Genomic DNA, 21035 nt, shown 5'->3' with positions numbered 1-21035 from the left:
AACAGGAGACAGGGTGATCAGACGGGTCGCCGAGTATTGCCTGCCGTCTGAAGAAGAAGCACCTCCCGCTGCTCTCTCTCTCGCACGCGCCGGTTTCAGCTCACGTACCATAGTGTTTGCTCTCAGCCAGCCTGTTAGACGGGACTAAATATCTGACACGGAGGAGAATTGGCAATCCTTTGGAGTGTCAATACCCTTTCCAACCTCTCTTTTCTTTTTGCCTCCCTCCCTTTTTCTCTCCCTCCCTCCCTCTCTCCTTCCCTCCCTCTCTCCCTCCCCTTCTTTCTTTTGTTGAATCTTTTTATTAAGCCAAACGAATTTGGCTCTGGAGGTCGTCTGATTTTATTTTCTCTCTCTCTCTTTCCCTCCTTTCCTCTCCCCCTCTATCTGTCCCTCTTTGGACCAAAAGCTTTTCTAAACGAAGCTCTGTCCTCCTTTCTAATGAGATACATTGACTTTTTGCTTGGCCTCACATTAGAGAGCAATGAAACGTGAACATTATATAAAAAATTAAAAAAAAACACCATGGCTTTAAGTCCCGTGGTTGAGTCCTTATCTGTTCATTTAGGGATGTGAAGTAGTGGCGAGAGAGAGCAAAGGCCTAGAAACAAGCCAGCTGAACTTCAGACATCATTCCAGGCCAGGCACAGCCAGACACATCACTGCGTCTGCATTATTTTAGCTTGCTGGGTCAAACTAATTCACAGAGTTTCTTCGAATCCAATTATTATCTCAAAATCCAATTAGATTGTGTATTTTGGCTGTCCCGCGCTGTTTAGTATTCATTTACTTGCACAATGCACACACACACACACACACACGTGCACACACACACACACACACACAGACAACAGAGAAGTCCAGACTTCAGTGACAGCGTGGGAGTACTCAGCAACCATGTCTTCTTATTTTCTCTTCTTTGTGTGTGTGTGTGTGTGTGTGTGTGTGTGTGTGTGTGTGTGTGTGTGTGTGTGTGTGTGTGTGTGTGTGTCAGTCCAGTGGTCGTGCAAGTGCTGCTCAAGTGTTAAGTCTGTCAGTCGCCTCAGTGTGCCTCAGTGCACCCAAAGCAAGTGCTGGACTTCAACTCCATTAAGCAGGCAGGCAGAAGGCTCACTGTCTCCTTCACTCCCCTCTGCTCTCATCTCCTCTCCTATCATCTCCTCTCATCTGTTCTCCTATCCTCTCCTGTCTTCTATTCTCTTCTCTGTTCTCCTCTCCTCTGTTCTCTTCTCTTCTCCTCTGTTCTCCTCTCCTCTGTTCTCCTCTCCTCTCTTCTCTGCTCTCCTCTCCTCTCTTCTCCTCTGTTCTCCTCTCCTCTCCTCTCTTCTCCTCTCCTCTGTTCTCCTCTCCTCTCTTCTCTGCTCCTCTGTTCTCCTCTCCTCTGTTCTCCTCTCCTCTCTTCTCCTCTATTCTTTAGTAGAAAAGAAACAACAAAGCAAAAAGAGTATTGTTTTCATCACTATGGTTCAAACCATTTCCATACACTTATCGTATATTTAAAGTAATTCCAGGCAAGGGCATGATTAAGTGCCCTTAACATCAACATCAATATCCTGCATATTTTAGCCTGCATATACATATAGGAAGGCTATGTCATTTCCAAAAATCCTAAGCTTATTTGCATCCAAAAATATATACTGCATGTACAAAAATACAATAGATTTTCATTTAGGCCATTACCCAAATCAACCCCCAACAATTAATTTACATAGAAAAACATACTCTATACAAAAATATACTCTATTTACAAAAATATACTCCAGATACCAGTACACATCTTATCCCAAGAATACACTTAAATCAAGTATCTCATTCAGACCATATGGTTCTACTGTGTTGAGTTCATGTATCCAAAAAGCCTCTCTCTGCAAAGGTTGTTTGATTAAATTACCTTCTCGTGGTTGGGGTTTGATCCTCTCAATACCTATACATTTGAGGGTAGTGGCTGGTCCATGATTCTTATCTCTGTAATGCCTTGCAATTGCATAATCAACATTACCATTTCTGATTGCTGCTTTATGTTCCGAAATTCTTAATTTTAAATTGCGTTTTGTTTGGCTTATGAACATTAGTCCACAAGGACATTTTAAAGGAAAATTCCGGTATTTAGCACTTTGAGTCCCTTTTCTGGTTTGTTTTGGATGAACTAGAGTGGTGGACACCGAAATTTTGATGATTGGTCCTGTCTCGACTTTTTCTGACTCGTTTGAATCTTTGACTTGCCTACAGGCATGCACAAACATGTCCTAAAACAACCCTTAACGTTGGTTTTCAAAACTGTGCAACTCACCGAGTGGTTAGTGGTGTTACACAGTTTCTGTAGTGTTTTATTTGGCATTTTGTAAAATCCCATTGATTTCTGTTGAAAGACTCATTGCACGTTGATATTACTGCGCCACTGGAAACGGAAAAGGGGGCTGTTTACATTTGTAGTGTAGGTTGTAGTCTTTCCGCGAGACCTTCTTTTACTGTCTATGCTTCAGGCTCAAATATTGAGCGGAAGTTTATACGCGGTTGTGAGGTGTCTGAAAAAATAGTTCCACAATAGCAAATAAGACGGCTGGAAATCATACATTGCACCGATATATTTGATTTTAATAATCAACGAATACCACTAACCACTCAGTTTTGAAAATGAACGTTAAAGGTGCCATGTGTAAGAATTCAGGTATTAGCATGCTAAATTACTAGCCACAGCCCGACAGGTGTCATAATACCAGTTTCGGCCATGGGAGGCGGTATGCGGGCAACATATCCGCCAGCCAAACTGCAATACACTAATAACTTGCACGGCTTGTGGGCGTACTTGAACCAAAGAGTATACACCTGTCGGGCTGTGGCTAGTAATTTAGCATGCTAATTCAGGTTGATATCTCTGCAGCACTATACAGTGTACTTTTTTAATGACATCATCGCCCTTATTTCTTCTCATTCTTTTGATGCCTGTAGCTCATTTTTTGGGATATTTTTACCTCAATTCTTACACATGGCACCTTTAAGGGTTGTTTAAAGGGCATGTTTGTGCATGCCTGTAGGCAGCCACTCTGAAGCAGTAAAGGTGATTCAAAACAAGTCAGAAAAGTCAAGACAGGACCAGTCATCAAAATTTCGGTGTCCACCAGTCTAGTTCATCCAAAACAAACCAGAAAAGGGACTCAAAGTGCTAAATACTGGAATTTTCCTTTAACATATAGATCACATGAGTTGAGAGGCAATTAGTAAAATCTTTAATTTCATATTTCTTGCCAGAATGTGGGGTGGCTAAAAGATTTTGTGTCAAATGTATTTGAACATTTCCCACATCTATAATTGTCATATACCTGTTGGGCAAGCCAGTTCTTCTTAGGGGATTCCTGAAATGTCGAGCTGACCACCATGTCTTTAATGTTTTTGCCTCTTTTAAAACAGAAGCGTTTTAAAGAGGACAGGTGACTAAGGCTGGGGTCACATTTTAAAACTTACCAATGTGTGTTTACAATTTGTTTAATCTGTTTGGAAGCTGTACAATATTCCGACACAAAGGTTACCTGTCTACTTTCTGAATGTTTAGGCAACGGATCCAATAAGTCTTTCCTTTCTCTTTTGTTGGCCTTTTCAATCGTTTGGTCGATGAGGGTCTGATCATATCCTCTTTGAATGAAGCGTTGGGACATTTCTTTGACTTTAATTTCGTAATAATTTTCGTCACTGCATATTCTTTTCAATCTTATAAACTGTCCATATGGAATGTGTTTAATGGTATGGTCAGGATGGTAACTTGATGCATGCAAGATAGTATTCCTATCAGTACTCTTTCTAAAGTGCGATGTCTCTAATTTCCTGTTTGCATTGACAGTTATCTGTAGGTCAAGAAAATGTATTTTGTCACAACTATGTTCTGATGGTAATTTTAATACCATAGATTTAATAGAGACTCAGTCAGACCAATAGTATAAAAAATCAGGAACAGAGTTTATTTACAATGATGCGCATCAAGGGAGAGACAGCATGACTTCACCTAAAGATCCATCAGCTGCTCTAACTAGACAAGGAAATAGTTAGGGTTTAAGTATCCTTCCAGGCTGACGGGAGATGGCGTTGGTCATCCCATCTCACGTGGACTACACTGAATCAGACCCTGATTAGTGGCAGCCTGGCAATCCGGAGCAGATAGCTACTGACGTAGCCATGCAGAACAGTGAAACACTGCAAAGTCATAATATTCCTGCTTATCTCTAAATACAGTCACACACAGATATACACAGGGACAGTACATATATCATACAGTCATTACATAGAATCATACTTTTAGTATCAAAGTGACCCACTAATGAGAAATGCAGAACATTAAACCACATATTGGAATATTGGACATAATGCATAATGTTCTATTCCACTTTCTCTCAGTTCCATAGTGAAGCAGAAAGATGGATGAGTACCATTGATATGATCATTAAACTTCAACAATTGTTCTTCAGAAACCACAAATATTACCAAAATGTCATCAATAAATTGCTTAAAAAACAGGATATTGTCTTTAAAAGGGTTGTTATTGAAAACATGCCGGTATTCCCACAAACCCATAAATAAATTGGCATAATTGGGGGCAAATGGAGAACCCATGCTTGTTCCTTGGGTCTGTAAAAAGTATTTGTTATTTAACATGAAATAGTTGGACTTTAAAATAAACCTCGTCATCAACATCAGTAATTCAATTGGGAAAGCATCATCATGTAGATGTAAGGTAAAAATTCATGGCCTCCAATCCACCCTCATGACCAAAAGTTACAAGGAAAGACTTTTCTGGTATATATAAATCATCCAGCAACTTCAAAACTGTCACGGTTAGTTGGGGAGAGCTGGACCGAAGCGCAAGTCAAGACAAGACGAGATGAGGTAACCTTGGGAAACCAGGAATCTTTAATGAGACCAGGGGGGTATTCCAAGTACATGGTTTAGTGAAAAACCTGGGTAAGTTAACTCAGAGTAAGTGGTAAACCTCCTACAACAAGAGCCCTATGGCATTGTTTAGTCAGGAGAATGAAGCCATACAGCTCTTCTATTAGGAGGTTTACCACTTACTCTGAGTTAACTGAGTGTGTTAGAGTGTGTAAGGTGTGTTAGAGTGTGTAAGGTGTGTTAGAGTGTCTAGTTTAGTAATTTAAAAAAAAGCTAATAACATACACGTTGGCACTCAACGTATGGGCAGGAAGGCACTCAATGAGTTAAAGGAAGGTAAATTAAGCGAAAAAACTTGCATATTAAGCTAAAAAACCTGCATAGTGTGCCTTTAAGTAGCAATGCATCCCTTTCCTTCATGTATTTCTCAACTGGGGTAGCTGTTCATAAAAACTAATGTTGCGGCCGAACCATATGGTCTGAATGAGGTAGGCCTACTTGATCTAAGTGTGTTTTTAGGATAAGGTGTGTATATGGAGTATATTTTTGTAAATAGAGTATATTTTTGTATAGAGTATATTTTTCTATGTAAATTAATTGTTGGGGGTTGATATGGGTAATTAGTCCAGGCAAAGTAGCGTTTTACGACAGACTAATTGTAAAATAATTTTTTGCAGCTTAGATCATTTCTATGAGGTGTCCACAGGACAACATATAAAGGGCCCGTCCCATTTCTCCCCCCTTAAAACTTCCACTTGCTTTTGATTGCCCTCAACATTAAAGCCCCCTCGACAAGGGAAGTGGAGGTGAAGATCTATATGCAAATTAGCGTAGCGAATGTGCTCACCTACGTCACGCGCAGCGCTGACGTACTGTATCTACCGGTTGTAGCCTGCTACTATTTCCATTCAGGAACATGCCTGTTCCAGCGGTCATTGTTGTGTGGGCTTTGCTGGTTTATCTACGTCTGGTTAATCAACAAAGATATTCGTGTTCATGTGAACGCCAGAACACACACCTTAAATATTGACGAAACTACCCAGATCAGATATATAACGTTATTTGATGGGCAGACTCTCTCAAAGCACTCAGCAGATATCATGAACATCGTCAGATAGCTTCGTGAGATATTTTCTAACATTAGTGTTCAAAACTCAAGAGTCCATCAGATGTGCATCAAACTAATATATTCCAACATATTACGAAATTTTAATGTGCTTATTTACGAAAATATATGAAAAATTTGGCCAGCTCGCTGAGCTCGCACGGTATCCTGGGTAATTTTATCTCCCACTTCGTTTTAAGCCTGCATCGGTCCTGGCTATATTTTGAGGGTTGATTTTAAGGGAAAAATAGCACTTCCCCTTGCTCCCTACAGTAATGGGACACCCTAGCCCTACACGTGCATGTGCAAAAACGAGGGTTAGGGCAAAAATTTTAGGGGTAGGGCAGGTATTGGGACGGGCCCTAAAAGTCCTAAGAAATCCTAGTTGAGGAAATATGTTAAATTCTCATCCATCCAAGATGTGTGCCAATAAGACCAGGCAACAATACACCCCAATTGGGCTATTTTATTCCTTTACTCCTATCAAAATGAAACTTTACACAATTAAAGTACCCATGAAAAGTAAAAATGTTTGTTTTACAAGTTTCTTAGAAAATGAATTGTAATATGCAAATGAGCTATACACTAATCGAATATGCCCAAAATACAACCAAATAGGCTTAATTGTTTCCTTTACTCCTACCACAATAAAACTTTACATAGTGAAAGTATACATGAAAAGTAACTTTTTGTATTACAAGTTTCTTTTGAAATTAATTTGAATTTGCCTGAACTAAATGGCCTAAATGAAAATCTATTGTATTTTTGTACATGCAATATATATTTTTGGATGCAGATAAGCTTAAGATTTTTGGAAATGCCTTTCTATATGTATATGCAGGCTAAAATATGCAGGATATTGATGTTGATTGACGACATTTATTGTAATCTTTGGTTTTGTGGGTCAGTTGTGTTATAGTGTGGAGTACTCTCACTGGGTCTGGTGCGGTCATGTGATGATGTTACCACCTATTTCACCTGCGGGTGTCAGATTGACTGTGAACGTGAACCTGAAGAAGCAAACTGCAAAACATGTTGTTCACGCAAATAAGGTCAGAAAAAATATATCCTCCAGTGTGAGGTATACCTGTTTTTGACAGCACAAAATAGCTTTAGATCATATACGAGACACTCTAATAATTGCCTGAGTTCATTCATCATTGAAATCATGGCCCACTGTGTCAGCGAACCAATGGCTTTGTGTATGACTCAGTAAAACAAATAGACCCATCATGTTAACCTGACAAAATGCAACAAAATGTTTTTTTTTCTGGAATTGGTCTCGGAGCTTTGCATAAGGCATACACATGATGGCAGGGGGAGCAGCCTGGCATGGCACCGCGTCCGTTTGCCCTGACTGCTGCTGGCATATGATGACAGTGTGAAGCATCCCAGGCTGACGGCAGCGCCCAGGTAAAATAGTGATGGCAAATTGAAGAACACAGGTGCAGGAGGTAATGAGGTTAAATGAGGCCCTTATTTCACTTGTCATCGTTAGTGCTCCTAGTGTGATATCTGCCTGTCAACCAGAACATTTTAGGTAAATGGTAGCTAATGGCAACATCAGTTTGGCTGTTTGAAAGGCCCATTGGTTAATTTGTGGTCTGTAGAGGAAAGCCTCCCTAAAGGAAGTCTGACCCGCATGTGCCTAGAAAGTACCAGAAAACAATACACTACTTAGAAACACAGATTCCAGTTACCATAACTGTTTTAACCAAACAAATAATGTTCAGCTTAGCTGATTTGTTTGGTCTGGGATGATGGTCTTGGCATTAGTCTAACATAACATGACTATTAGTTTCAAAGCACTGTTGAGAGATTGTAGCTTGGAGATTCTCAGAACAATAAAAAGGATAACAGCCCTGAAACGAATATAAGTTTCAATGTGGTATACAAAACATGTTATGGTATGTAAATGTACTATATGGTGATACGATTTTACATTATATATTATGTTACATAACATAACGATTGTTCTGGACAACTCAATCATTTTTATACGTTTTTTTTTTGTAAGGAGACAGGCAGTGGCGGAGCTAGGGGGTGGCTTAGGGGGCTTAAGCCCCGAATCTTTTTTCAAAAGCCCCGAATCTTTTTTTAGTGTTTTAAATTCCCGGCAACTCTTATTTCCAATATAATTTCCACTCGGTTTCTCTATAAATGTCACAAAATGCTCTATTACTGAGGAAATATATCCCTTATTTTCAAAGCCCAATATTGAAAAATAATTTGACTTGGTACACGATCTATGCCAGGTCTCTGGGCTATCCGCTATGGTGATTTCAATGGTTAGATTGATTTGTTTAGATCCAGTGAAAATGCTGCCTTGACAACGCTACGTCATGGCTTCGGTGTTCCAAAAAGCCTCTGTCAGAAGTCTGTCACTTTTACAGTCTGTGATAAAACACTTTGTGTACATGTTGTTGAAGTTATGGATATTAGAAAGTTTTTCAAAAGACCACCCAGCTCCGTTCAAGCAACAGCATCGCCCAGTGAACTGACGGATGGTTTTGTTTCAGGTTGGTGATTTCACGTTAAGAGCTTTCAGTCAGTTAGGCAGGCTAACGTTAGGCTACTTGGCTAGCTCCCTAAATGCTTAACGTTAACGTTAAATGTCCTCGTTCGTCGGCGGAAAAGGCAAATTCAGTACTCTCATAGGCTAGCTAAGCCTACTGCAGAATAAGAAATTCCAGCTCCCAAAACAAAGTGATCCTCGTCTTGTAATAAATTAGGCTACACTGTTTTGAAATGTCAGAAAAACCCATTAACAGTTATCTGCCCATGTCAACTTTTCAGTGTCATATGTTGCACAAAAGAATGTTAACTGTTAGCCTACCTTAAAACCTTGTTGATATCCTATCCACCACCACAGATCTTATAATCCAAGAGTCCACATAAATATAAAAGTTATGTTATTGTGGCTGCCTAACTAATTATTAACTAAAAAAAAACATTACAATGATGGCCCTTTCCATAAGTGTGTTAATCAAGCACCATGCAGTCTGCATTCATAATCTAGGTGCTTGATTTTATGGACCTAAATTACAAAATTAATATAATTTAGAAACGCCTATGTCAAGATGATAATGCATTCCTTCTAAAATACCCTTGTATCATGATGACTGGCCATACTGTAATTATATCATAATATTATGTATATTATAGCCTAGTATAAGATATTCTATATATTTGTCAAACAGATGAGATCAGGGAAGAGGAACAAGGAGAATAGCAATAATAAACAATAATGTCATATCAAACAATAGCCTAATGAAAATAAACAAATACTATAATATACAAACCATAAGAAACGCTTAATTAACTAAGTACATGCTAAACAGATATGAACAGATATTGCCTCTTGAAAGACCCAAAACTATAATTTTACACAGTGTGCCAGTCAGATACCTTGAATCTGTTGAATGTTAGTTTCACATTTTTTAAGTCTCAATGTGTCCATTAGTTTACACAAAATTCACTAAAAGTCATTATTTAAGGGGTTATTTAAAAAAAAAAAAAATGGGCTAAGCCCCGAATGTTTACAATGTCTGGCTCCGCCCCTATAGGTTGAGAACAACAACAACAGTCCTCTTTACCATCTACACAAATGATTGTGTGAGTAAACACCCACATAACTACATTGTTAAATTTTCAGATGACACTGCCATCTTGAGCCTATTATATAGGGATCAAGACACAGCATCTTACCATTCAGAAATCAAGCAGTTTGTAGATTGGTGTGATGCTCACCATCTAGTTGTGAATGTAAAGAAGACTGAGGAAATTATCTTTGACCCTAGAGCAGTTTCTAAATCAATTTTCTAACACTCCCATACGTCAGGTCTCTTCATATAAATACCTTGGTGTTTTTATGGACTGCTCACTCACATGGCATGTCTATATAGAAAGTCTCTGTTCTAAGCTCCAGCAGAGGATATATTTACTGAGAAGATTGAGGCTGTATGGTGTCAGTAGCAGGCTCTTGTTTTTATTTTTCCAGATGATCTTAGAGAGCGTGATACAGTATGGCATGCAGACCTGGTATGGCAATCTGACAGTTCAGTTAAAGTCCAAGTTGGGGCGTCTGGTCAAAACTGCCCTGAAGATTGTAGGTCATCCAGACCAGGGCTACATGCAGGCACTCTATGAAAAGTCAGTCCTCAGGGAGGCACTGAAAAGACCCCACACACATCCTGTACGAGGAGTTTGCCCTCCTACCCTCAGGTAGACGCTTTAGAGTACCAAACTGCAGATTAAATAAATACAAAAACTCCTTTATCCCAACTGCCATAAAGATGCTCAATGATAGGTAGCTGGCTACCTATATGTTATCCAGTGTGCAGTATTTTTTTGGTGTGGAGCTGTATGTGTAACTGTTGTGGAGCTGTATGTGTAACTGTTGTTTTTTTTTCTTTCTTTAATTGCCTATGTATGAGCTGTGTATGTGTGATGCCGTGATCGTGAAGCCCAAGACAAATTTCCCCTTGGGGACAATAAAGTGTACTTTACTTTACTTTACTTAATTAAATAGGATTTCAGATTTCTGCAGAAATAAGTCAATGGCAGAACAAAAGTCCTGGCCTCTGGCATACATTCTTACGAGACCATAATAGACAGACATAAAAAGCGATGTGTCTCATTTACATGTCTTTATGATTTGTTTATGCCACATGATGCTGTGGTTCATGGAGCCCTAATTAGCATATGATTCTGATGCAGACAACCTGCAGTACCCTGATATATGACAGAATGAGCTGTAGGGTACTGACGAGTCTCTCTTCCTATCTATTAGCTGTGTCGGGAACATCATGACAGCATGACAAACATTGAATCAAACAACTTCCCCAGACTTGGAAACTAGTATCAATACTTGCTGTTGTTGAATAAATTGGCAAATAAAAAAAAAATGTTCACTAAAGCACCTCTGTTCAGCTTGTGCAGTTTCCTGCCATAAATAACTGTGTGCTGTACATGCAGTTACAAAAAAGCCATATGACACTGTGAACCTGAAATAGCTTTGTTCAGCTTGTAGCTTGTTTTGTAAGGTCTTCTGCATGATGCCTTAATGCTTGCTGTTGGTCCGCTGCACTCCCATGGTCTGTTGAGCATGCTCCATGTTAACAGAGGATGCTAGGTGACCCATGACTTTAGCCACATATGACTAAACCCATGCTTGGAGTGACTTGTTACATTGGGATCAGACTGTGAAAAATGGTTTATAGTAGTAATATTCCATGACAATAAGTGTGTGAATGTGTGTGTGTGTTTATGTATCAGCATACATGTGTGTGTGTGTGTGTGTGTGTGTGTGTGTGTGTGTGTGTGTGTGTGTGTGTGTGTGTGTGTGTGCGCGTGTGTGTGTGTGTGTGTCAGCATGTGTGTGTGTGTGTGTGTGTATCAGTGTGTGTGTGAGTGTGCATCACCATGTGCATCAGTGCACATGTGTGTGTGTGTGTGTGTGTGTGTATCAGCATGTGCGTGTGCATCAGCACTACAGCGCTTGTGTGTGTGTGTGTGTGTGTGTGTGTGTTACATTTCTATAAAGATTGAAGGATTTAGAGGTTAAGTATATTTGGGGGAGGCTATTTGTCTTCTTCTCTGTGTGTAGGCTGAAAAATGTCCACCTCCCCCCTAAACCCAATCTCCATCTACATTCAGAGCATTGAGAATGGGGTGTCTCTGGTCATTGTTAGTGTGTCGCCATGCATGTGATAGGTTATGGATTGGAGCTTTGCAACATGTGTGAGTAATGTGCATGCTCTAATGGGCTGGGCCTTCATAGAGATGGATGAGAGGGCGGAAAGATGGATGTTGTCCTTTCTCCACAATTAAACTGTAAGGTTTGTTCTTCTCCCCTGACTGATGGCAGTAGTGCCCTTGATATGCATAGCAGGGGGGTGGGTGGTGGGGCGAAGAGAGGGGTTTCTTTTTTGGACAAAATAAAAAATCATGAGCTTTTCATCAGGCTGTTTGTCTACCTAGTCCTTGGAGGCCACAGGCCTCGCTACGAGGCAAGAAGGGGCGAGTTCATCTCCCTGCTCTCCGCTGCCACTTGCTCTCTTTCCCCTGTTCTTTCCCTTTTTCTCTTTTCTTTTTTTCTTCTCCCCCACCGTTCTGTGTGCCTCTGACTTTTAGCCCCCGTGTCTGGTCTGTCAGAAGCAGAGCGCGGAAGCACTGCTCCCTCCCCTGTCACTTTAGACTGCATTTAGCCTGCGTCGCATTCTGAAGGCCTTCCGTCGCCTTTCTTTGAACTGCCATTTTCATTTTCGTCGTATTGGGAGGGCGGGCAGGGATGGGGATGGGGAGGGGAGGTGAGGGGGATTGGGGGAGGTGGGGGGTGTTGTGTGTGCAGGGGGGGGGGTATTTTCAGTGGAAACTTTTTTTTCCTTTTTCCTCTCTCTCTCTCTCTCTCTCTCTCTCCTCTGCTCTCTTTAGTTGTCTGAAGCGATTGTTTCAGAGCAGGATCAGAGGATGTATCATATTATTCTCCAGTAAGGCCGTCCTCATGCTGGGATTTAAGCGGAGCGCTGGGAATACAGTGTGAAACGCTCGCCGCATGTCAAGCTTTCATATGGAGAGGGTGCGCTTGCTGCTTCTGAAGCAGTATGTTCTCTCTCTCTCTCACACTCTGTCTGTCTCATGCAGACACAAATGCAGTAAATATTTTATGGACACGTATGTTATTTTTGCATTTTTCCCATCAGTGTTTGTAGTGCTGTTTATCTAAATATTAATATGCTAAATGATCAAATGGGCCTTTGATCCAGGCCGTCTATGTAGGCTTTGTGCCAGACAAGATGGTCAGTGTTACTCCAGCACAATGGCTATCTGTCTCTCTTTCACCCTCATCCTTTTCCTCTTTCTGTCTCTCCCTCGTTTCCTCTATCCATCTCCTGCTTCATTCTATCTGTTTATTTCTATCTAACTCACACTGCTTGTATTTGTTTATCAGCCTCTCTCTCCTCTTGTGTCCTCATCTCCCTTAGTCATTTCTCATCTCCCTATTTCCCTTTCCTCAGGATTGCCTGTCTTTCTTACACTGTTTCTCTCTCGTGTGTTTTCTCCCTCTCTCCCTCCTTTGATCCCTCCCTCCCTCCCCCTCTCTCTCTCTCTTTCTCTCTCTCTCTCTCTCTCTCTCTCTCTACTACTGCGTTCATCACTCGGGGACTGTAACAGAGAAACTGTACTCTATCAAAATGTGCTCGGCCTTGTTTGGCCGTCTTTATGACTCTGACTCCTGACATGGTAAGGCTGGCAGCGCGGGCAGCCCTTGGCACGCCGCAAATCAATCTCCAAATGATAAAGCGGCTGAAGGAGTTCATTTGGGAGAGTGCCCGTATGCACGTGCTGTGTGGCACGCTACCTGGGCCCTCATGCACAGTGCACACGCTGGGTTGAGTGAGTGACATGTGTTTTGATTCTTTTTTTAAGGTGGTGGCGGTGTCATATGTGTGTGCGGTCACCATGGTGATAGAGCTCAGCTCAGGTGGCGTCATCGGGAGTATGTCCTGTACTGTATGTGAACCCTTCTGAAGGGCAGTCAATAATCGTGTCCTTTATGGCAGAGAAGATTCTAGAGCATTCTTCATATCAGTTTGTTGCATCTTGTCGATCGGAATATGGTGCACTGTGAGGTGCTTATTTGTTTAGATGTAGAGCTTTTTTTTCTGTGTTTGTGATTCTCAATGCATATCTTATACCTAATGACCTAATAATATATTTATATATATTTATATATATATATATATATATATATATATATATATATATATATATATATATATATATATATATATTTCCATATTCTATGATGTCATCATTATTATTTTATGACTACATCCATGTTGCCTGGACAACTGATGAGGCAAAACACCCGACAGGGATGGGCTTAATTATGTGCTAATTTAGTGTCAATACTTTAACATTACCTTTGGCGCAGCCTTACCAGGCCCAACACTCCTGAGCGCAGGTGTTATGGTACTTAGCCTTTCCCTTGTTATCTGCTTCACCATGTTTTACAGTGGAAATCTTTTGGCCCCAAGTATTAATATTGCATAAGCGCCGCTTGGCCTGTTGTCGTCCCTGAAAGCCAAAGGGATGGGGTTTTAGCGCGGCCAGGTCGGACACAGCGTCAGCCGGCCCGGGCACAGATGGAAGCGTCCAATCCATCTCCAGCGTCGCGGCTCTCGGGAGGCTAGCCTCACCTTGTTAGCCTTTTAATTAGCGGGAGCGGTTAATAGTGCTTCCCACAACTGCAGCTTCAGCACTTTCGGCCCGACTTAGTGTCACCCAATCAATATCCAGAGAGGCACGGAGAAAAAAGGACTCTATTGTTGGAGGGCTCCCCAGTATAGTCGGAGCCAGGGTGCCTTTTGCCAAAGCATTTTTCTTAAGAGGGAGAGAAGGAGAGGGAGAGAAGGAGAGGGAGAGAAGGAGAGGGAGAGAAGGAGAGGGAGAGAAGGAGAGGGAGAGAAGGAGAGGGAGAGAGAGATGAAGAAAAAAGAAGGAAATAAAGGAGGATAAAAAGCCAAATGTCTGACGCACCAAAATCTACTTTTCTCTTTCTCTGGCTCTCCCATTTCTCTGTTTATGTAATGGGAAAGCCTCTCAGGATTCCACTCACACGCTGGAGCTGAAGAATGTTCTAGGCATTCCAGGAGAGGAGGGAGCCAGGGGGGTGGGGGGTTGGTGGACTAAAATCAAATCAGAAACCTCAGGCCTGCTTGGCAGATTCCATTGTTTGCTTATAGGCTTTCTCTCCCTCTCTTTCTCTTTTTCTCCCTCTCTCTCTCTCCCTCCCTCTGTCTCGCACGCTCGCTCGCTCGATCTCTCTGTCTCTCCTTTTGCTTTCTTTCCTCCGGTCGTCGTCTTCCTTTTTTTTGTTTTGATTTAACGATGCAGCGCGAGTACTTAGCATTTAGATGACATGTTGGAGGAGAGGAGCCATAGATCAGCGGGCTGCTGTGGAGTGCTGTTCAGATAGCAGGCGCAGCACTCGGACAGACAGCGGCGAGGGCACCAGAATACAGAGCACCAGCTCAACTCAGCTCAACTCAACACAGCCCAGCACTGCTTCAGGGCCAGAGAACAGACTGCTGGGAATGGCAATGGGGATGTGTCTCTCACTCTCTCTCTCTCTCTCTCTCTCTACACACACACACACACACACACGCCTTCCTCCACGATACCCCCTTACACACATACACACACACACACACAAATGTGTTCCTCCTCCACAAAACAAACACCCCTCATACACATACACACCCAACCCTTTCACAAACACCCCCTCACACAAGCATGCATCTACCATATCACACACAACCCCCACCCCCTCCATAAAGACAGACCCTAACACACACACACACACACACAGAGTACATGACATTACATCTCAAAGCCTATTTGGGGAGCACAGCACAACATTTGTTTATATTAAGCCAAGCCCATCATGTTTCATGTATTATGCATGTCTTATGAATCCATTTTGGTGAAAACCACTTTTGACACCAAAATATATAAGTAGTAATAATATAAGTAGTAATATTTGATATTTTTGGGAGCCCTGCAGAGTTGGTGGGAATCCGAGACCAGATGTATCATCACTGATTTCTTCTTTTTGTTTTTATAATAAAAAAATGTAAAATCGTGTGTAAGCCTGACAAAGACACAGTGTCAGTAATCTCTTCCAAATGAAAGGTGTTCATTTCGGCTGGTAGTGAGGATATTGACATCTCAAAGCCACAAATGAACAGCCAGAGAAGAGAGTTAATAAAGGAAGTGCTGATAATCCTTTTCATTAACTTTGGAGACGTGTGTCAGAACTGCCACATGTTAAAAGCTCATTAGTGCTGGGGATCTCAGCTGAGCTGCAGGTCGGTGATAAACAGAGTTACAGGGCATTTGGTTCTCCCCAGACACCACCACACAACATGTTTCACGTCTAACGCTGACGAATTTTTGAATCTCTCCCGCAGCCTTTGCCTAAGGAGCCATCTTAAGAGAATCCCCGGAAACTACAGGGAGGTGAGTGTGCTTCTGCCTTAATAAGTGATAAGAGATGTTGTTTTTTTCCCCTTCTCTCTCCTGTACCTTTCTCTGTCTCTCCACCCACCCCCAACCCCCCCTCATATGCTGACGGATGAGCCTGCAGGCTGCTCTCCGTTCCTGCTGGGTAACTGAAGAGAGAGCAGTGATGTAAACGTGGAAGCGAGTGAGAGAGAGAGGGAGGGAGAGAGAGAGAGAGAGGGAGAGAGACGGCGCTGAAATAGCATAGAGATCTTATCGTTTATCAGGGGCCAATTTTCGGCAGTCGCAATGATTAAGCTGTGTCAGGGGCGGCTTACCTGATCAGTGGTGGGGCAGAACAGGATTAGAGGGGAATAAGGGGGCGCGGCAACGCAGGAGACGATGAGGTTAGGTGTGGGGTGGTGTGGTGAGGATGGGGATGGGGTGTGTGTGTGGATGTGGTGGTGGTGGCGATAGGAGGCTGGGCTGGGCTGGGGATGAAGGAGATGACGGGACTCGGGACGTGCTCGGGGAGCTGAAGAGCCGTCCGCGGCCTCCACAGTCACGTCCCATAACGGCGCGCTGCGAACTGGCAGACGGAGCTGGGAGAGAGGGAGGGTGAGATAAGGTTGTCTTTAACAAGATAAATCTACATAACCAGCTGTTGTTTGTCAGCGCTGCTTACGTCCCGCCGATCCCTGAGTGAGTGCGCCGAATGGGAAAGTTTGTTTGTTTCGTGTTGGTTTTTTTATTGTTGTTGTTGTTGTTTAGGAGGGGAGGGGAGAACAGGAGTACAAGATTTATAATCTACACTTCCCTGCAAAGTGCTCAGCTTCAAATCCGTGACTCAAATCGTTTTGAGTTACACTTCAAGTGATATTTTATTTTCTCTCCCCCTTTTCGGTAGAAATCTTTGAAGTGTGATTTATGTAGTGCAGCACAAAGTGTAGACCAAGATGTTTCTTTTCCCCCTAAACTAAGCACGGGGCTGAAAGCTTAAGGACTAGCCTCTCTCTCAGTCACGTCTGCAACATTCACACGCAAACATAGACACGGTGGGCCGATTCTAAAACAGTGCATTTATGTGTAGGGTAAAGTCAGGTGAATGCACTGTCATTGCAAACCAGGCAGAAGAACGGTCTAGAACAGACCTGACATGGACCCAGATCCACTTCCAAGAGCCAACTGCCATCTAAGGAGCCCTCACACTTATCTTGATAGCTCCTTGGCTGTCACACTGCACTTGACACTCATTCAGTTACACCTGGAAAAGAAAGAAAAAAGTGGCTCCTCTGCTCACATTAAATGTTTTTCAATGTCAACATGCACAATGCAACAGTGTACAGGCACTTGACTCGGAAACAGCATGTGCTCTGCGGCCAGCCTGGGAATTGGACCTGTTCCTTGTTAGTGAAGCCTTCAGCCTGTCATGGCACTGTAGCTGAACAATGGGGTCTGCTGCTGCCGCAGCTGGATATTAACCAGAGAATTATGGGTTGGGGTAAAACTCATTGCTTCTATTGATTTCTCTGGTTGTAACTGAGAAAACAGAATGAATCACAGGCAATTACCAGAGACAGGGAGAACAGGGAAATTGGGTGTGTCATAAATATTTATTTGCGAGGCAGAGTTTCAGATCTGAGCGATTCAGTAGAGAGTCCCCTCCAAAATCATACTGTAGCCCTGTAAAAGATTCATGTGAGCAATCCAATGCATTGACTTAACAAATTTCTCAGTAAATGATTCATCTGCGTGCCAATGTATATTTTGTTGGACAGCTTATACTGGAATACTGGATGCACAGTGATTCATGTATAACACAAGGATCACTTAGACTCTCAGCTATAAAGCATTACAACCCAGCTAATGATAAATAAACTCTGTAATGCTCTTCATAATGTGACTCATCATGATTTTAAAGGTGGTCGGCTAAATATGGCCGATATTTGTGCCACTGCCACATATATCACCTAAATGGGGATATTTCCTCCAGCCATAGTTTGCAGATGAATAATTCAAATCCTTGCATATTCCAAGTACCACTAAATAAATATGTATAAGTCTTCTAATTGTGCTCATTGCAGATGTCACTGAGACTGATCTCTTCAATCTGTATGACAATAATTTACCCTTAAGGGTAACTATTTTACTAGTTAATTCTAGAGAGCCCATTGGATTCTAGACCTTTATTCATGCATGTGGAAGAGGTGTCATGATTTAATAAACCAAAAGCTATAGACTGTCTCCTCCAAGCACTTTTTGGGGACTTTCTGTTTGTTTGAACTTTTTGATTTTGGCTGAGGAACATGGAGACAGACCCAGATGAATGAGAGTCAGATATGTTGCCTCTACATCAGTTGAAAATATTTAATATACCCAGAGGATAGAAGAGGAGCCATCAGGGCTGTGCCATTTCAAAGGTCAACAACAGCGGCTTTACATACTCAGCCAGATTTCCAATATATCTCCATCATTCTTCTGCCATACTTGGCCTCAATAGAAAAAACACAAGTAAAAGCAGGAGGTATGATTGCAATGTGAAATGATGGGGTGTCATGGCATGAGGCTTATTGATATTGATTCAGCTGTTGGTACCATTTATATCAATTTCTCCCCACCCTTCTGCTCTCTTGCTTTATAAATATGTAATATCATAATGATTTCAATTTCTAAAGTATACAGAAATGGAAAACTTCATGTTGTTGTCCTTGTGAAAACTGGCCCGATGTTAGCTTCTGGAAAGTGTTGTTGTGCGGTGACCATCACTAAATGATAGAGAATATCATTCTGAACACACACACACACTTACTCTCTCTCTCCTTGTTACCGTAGTTGTTACACTGTAAAAATCCAATTATGTAATTATTTCACAGAATCAATGAAAAACTGAACTAGCCTAATAGTAAGGCAGACCCACAATTGAGTTTGTCAGTGTTTTAATTTGAACTACTTTCACAGTCTCACACCTTTTTCTTCTGTCTGTAGGTTTACTGACGTTTAGGCCAGTCCATCATGTTCATCCTCCTGAAGCCAAGAACTGAAGCTTAATGCCCCCCTTATCCCCCCCAACCCCCACCCCATCCACCTCTCAGTTCCTTCACCCCACTCCCCTACACAGCGGAGCCCACACCATGTTACAGATCTGCTATTCAACTTTGCTTCTAAACCTCAACAACAACAACAACAACGAAAGCTCGCCAGCAGTGGACCTTGACTGGAGGAAAACATGAGACACACTGTGATGTTGGGGAGACACATTCACAGTCATATGCTCATTCAGTGCTGTTGAGAATTGAAAAACAAACGAAAACAAAATAAAAAAATGAACAATCTGTGAAATTGTAAACAAACAGGAAAAAAGCTTCTACATACCGTTTTCAGTTCAATGGCTGCAACACTCATGCAATCAAATGCATTGGGACTGAGACTAGCAAAGTGGAATGCATCGCGGGACTTTTGGGGAACCAATATTGACAAACCCAGTTGGTAGACTCATTTCCCACCCTACTGAACTGGCTGAGAAACTGCTGCCAATGCTCTGGCACTAATGACTATAGTGGACTAGACTGCATTGGGAAAGGGAGAGGGAGAGAGAAAGAGAGAGAGAAAGCGGACAAAAAAACACACACAAAGAAAGTGAGTTGGTTAGAGCTTCAATTTCTGGTCACATTCTGTTGGATGGCTGCTTTGGTGCAAAATTGGTAACCTGGTGGTGTTGCCAGGGAACATTTGCCTGTTGCATCATTTGCTGAAGAGCAGTCAGCCTTTTGGGACTTCCTCTGGCTGCCCTTCCCTGGCCTCCTCGCCCCCTGGGTCCCTGTGCCATCTGCTTTCAGTGTCCCTTTCCAGTGTTTTATTTGTATGAACATAGTGGTCTTTCAACTGAAACTTTAGTCATGATTCACATCAAGGAGGTCAGAGAGAAAACTGGAACATTTGGGTGTGTGCGTGTGTATGTGTCTTGTTAACCTTTAAGTCACTGTGATGGGAGGTATTCTTTTTTTGTTATTTATTTTTTTGATGTCCCTCTATTGGTTATTTTGCTTTGGAAACAGGTAAAAAAAAACATTGCAGGATCTTGGAATTGCCTGAAACTTCAAACACAGTTTTATACATGGCCTTTGACTTCGGCAAACGTCGCAACAAAATTTATGTTTTTTATGTATTAATATATTTGTACTGAAAATATACTGTATGTCAAATATATAAGATAATAAGTATACCCAAATATGTATTGTATCAAGTTATGGCAGGCTAATGGTTATTATATTTTGGTTGTTTATTTTCCTCATATGTACTGTATGAGTAGGAAATAGAGAATACAGCCTGTATCAATAGATTTTTGCTTCATTTGACATATATGCTTTATGGTTTCAGGAGATAAGTTTTGCCCTGTTAACTTATTTGTGTGCATATGTTTGTGCGTATGTACTGTATGTGTGATTGCTTGGCAAAGAAGAGGGGAGAGCCTGAAATAAGGATGAGGAGAAAAAAAGTATATTCAGTTGTTTATCATAGAATGTAAGGCTTTGTTCACCTGACACACATGTTAATAATAAAAACATTGAAGTATATGATAAGAAAGAAGACTCTGCTCACAGGAGAGAGAGAGAGTGTGTGAGTGTGTGTGTGTGTGTGTGTGTGTGTGTGTGTGTTTGTTTGTTGGTGGGTGGCTGTGGGTATGTAAATATCTCTCATGATGGCAAATATTCCTCTCGGTTCTTGAGTAGTATCTCTTACTGTGAAATCCAACATTAAGAATAAATCTAGTCTATTTTATTATTTTGCTCTAGCCCGTGTTATACAGAGGCATATCCCATAAATATCTTTGTCAAAAAGCCTGGTTTTTTACAAGAACGTCATCCATTGAAATAAAAGTATAGTCGCCAGGCGATTGGAAATTTTAAGCCAACACTGATGTTCTTGGAAGTAACTTGCACCATGTTTTGTTACTGTTGTGCAGTGCCCTTAAGATCTCTACATAGCAACCAGTAATGGGTTCCTGTCGAATCACATAAAACTGACATGACATGATGTGATGCAT

At 41.7% G+C, this 21035-nt stretch overlaps 1 protein-coding gene across 1 annotated transcript in view; it reads left to right on the top strand.

Annotated features, from left to right (window-relative positions):
• Nucleotides 1-20523, top strand: part of tafa5l (TAFA chemokine like family member 5, like) — a 46229-nt gene extending 25706 nt beyond the window's left edge. The window contains exons 5-6 of the mRNA XM_076276017.1: nt 15961-16009; nt 18977-20523. Coding sequence (XP_076132132.1) covers nt 15961-15984 — 24 coding nt within the window. The 3' untranslated portion in view covers nt 15985-16009; nt 18977-20523. The remainder of the gene's footprint in view (nt 1-15960; nt 16010-18976) is intronic.
• The last annotated feature ends 512 nt before the right edge of the window (nt 20524-21035 follow it).

This window comes from Alosa pseudoharengus, unplaced genomic scaffold (genome assembly GCF_046254945.1).
Source record: "Alosa pseudoharengus isolate Yale_2024_CS ecotype anadromous, Long Island Sound unplaced genomic scaffold, YU_APseudo_1.1 YU_APseudo_1.1_scf_9, whole genome shotgun sequence".
NCBI lineage: Eukaryota > Metazoa > Chordata > Actinopteri > Clupeiformes > Clupeidae > Alosa > Alosa pseudoharengus.
The sequence above is the reverse complement of the archived record's forward strand: the minus strand, read 5'-3'. Positions and strand labels throughout refer to the sequence as shown.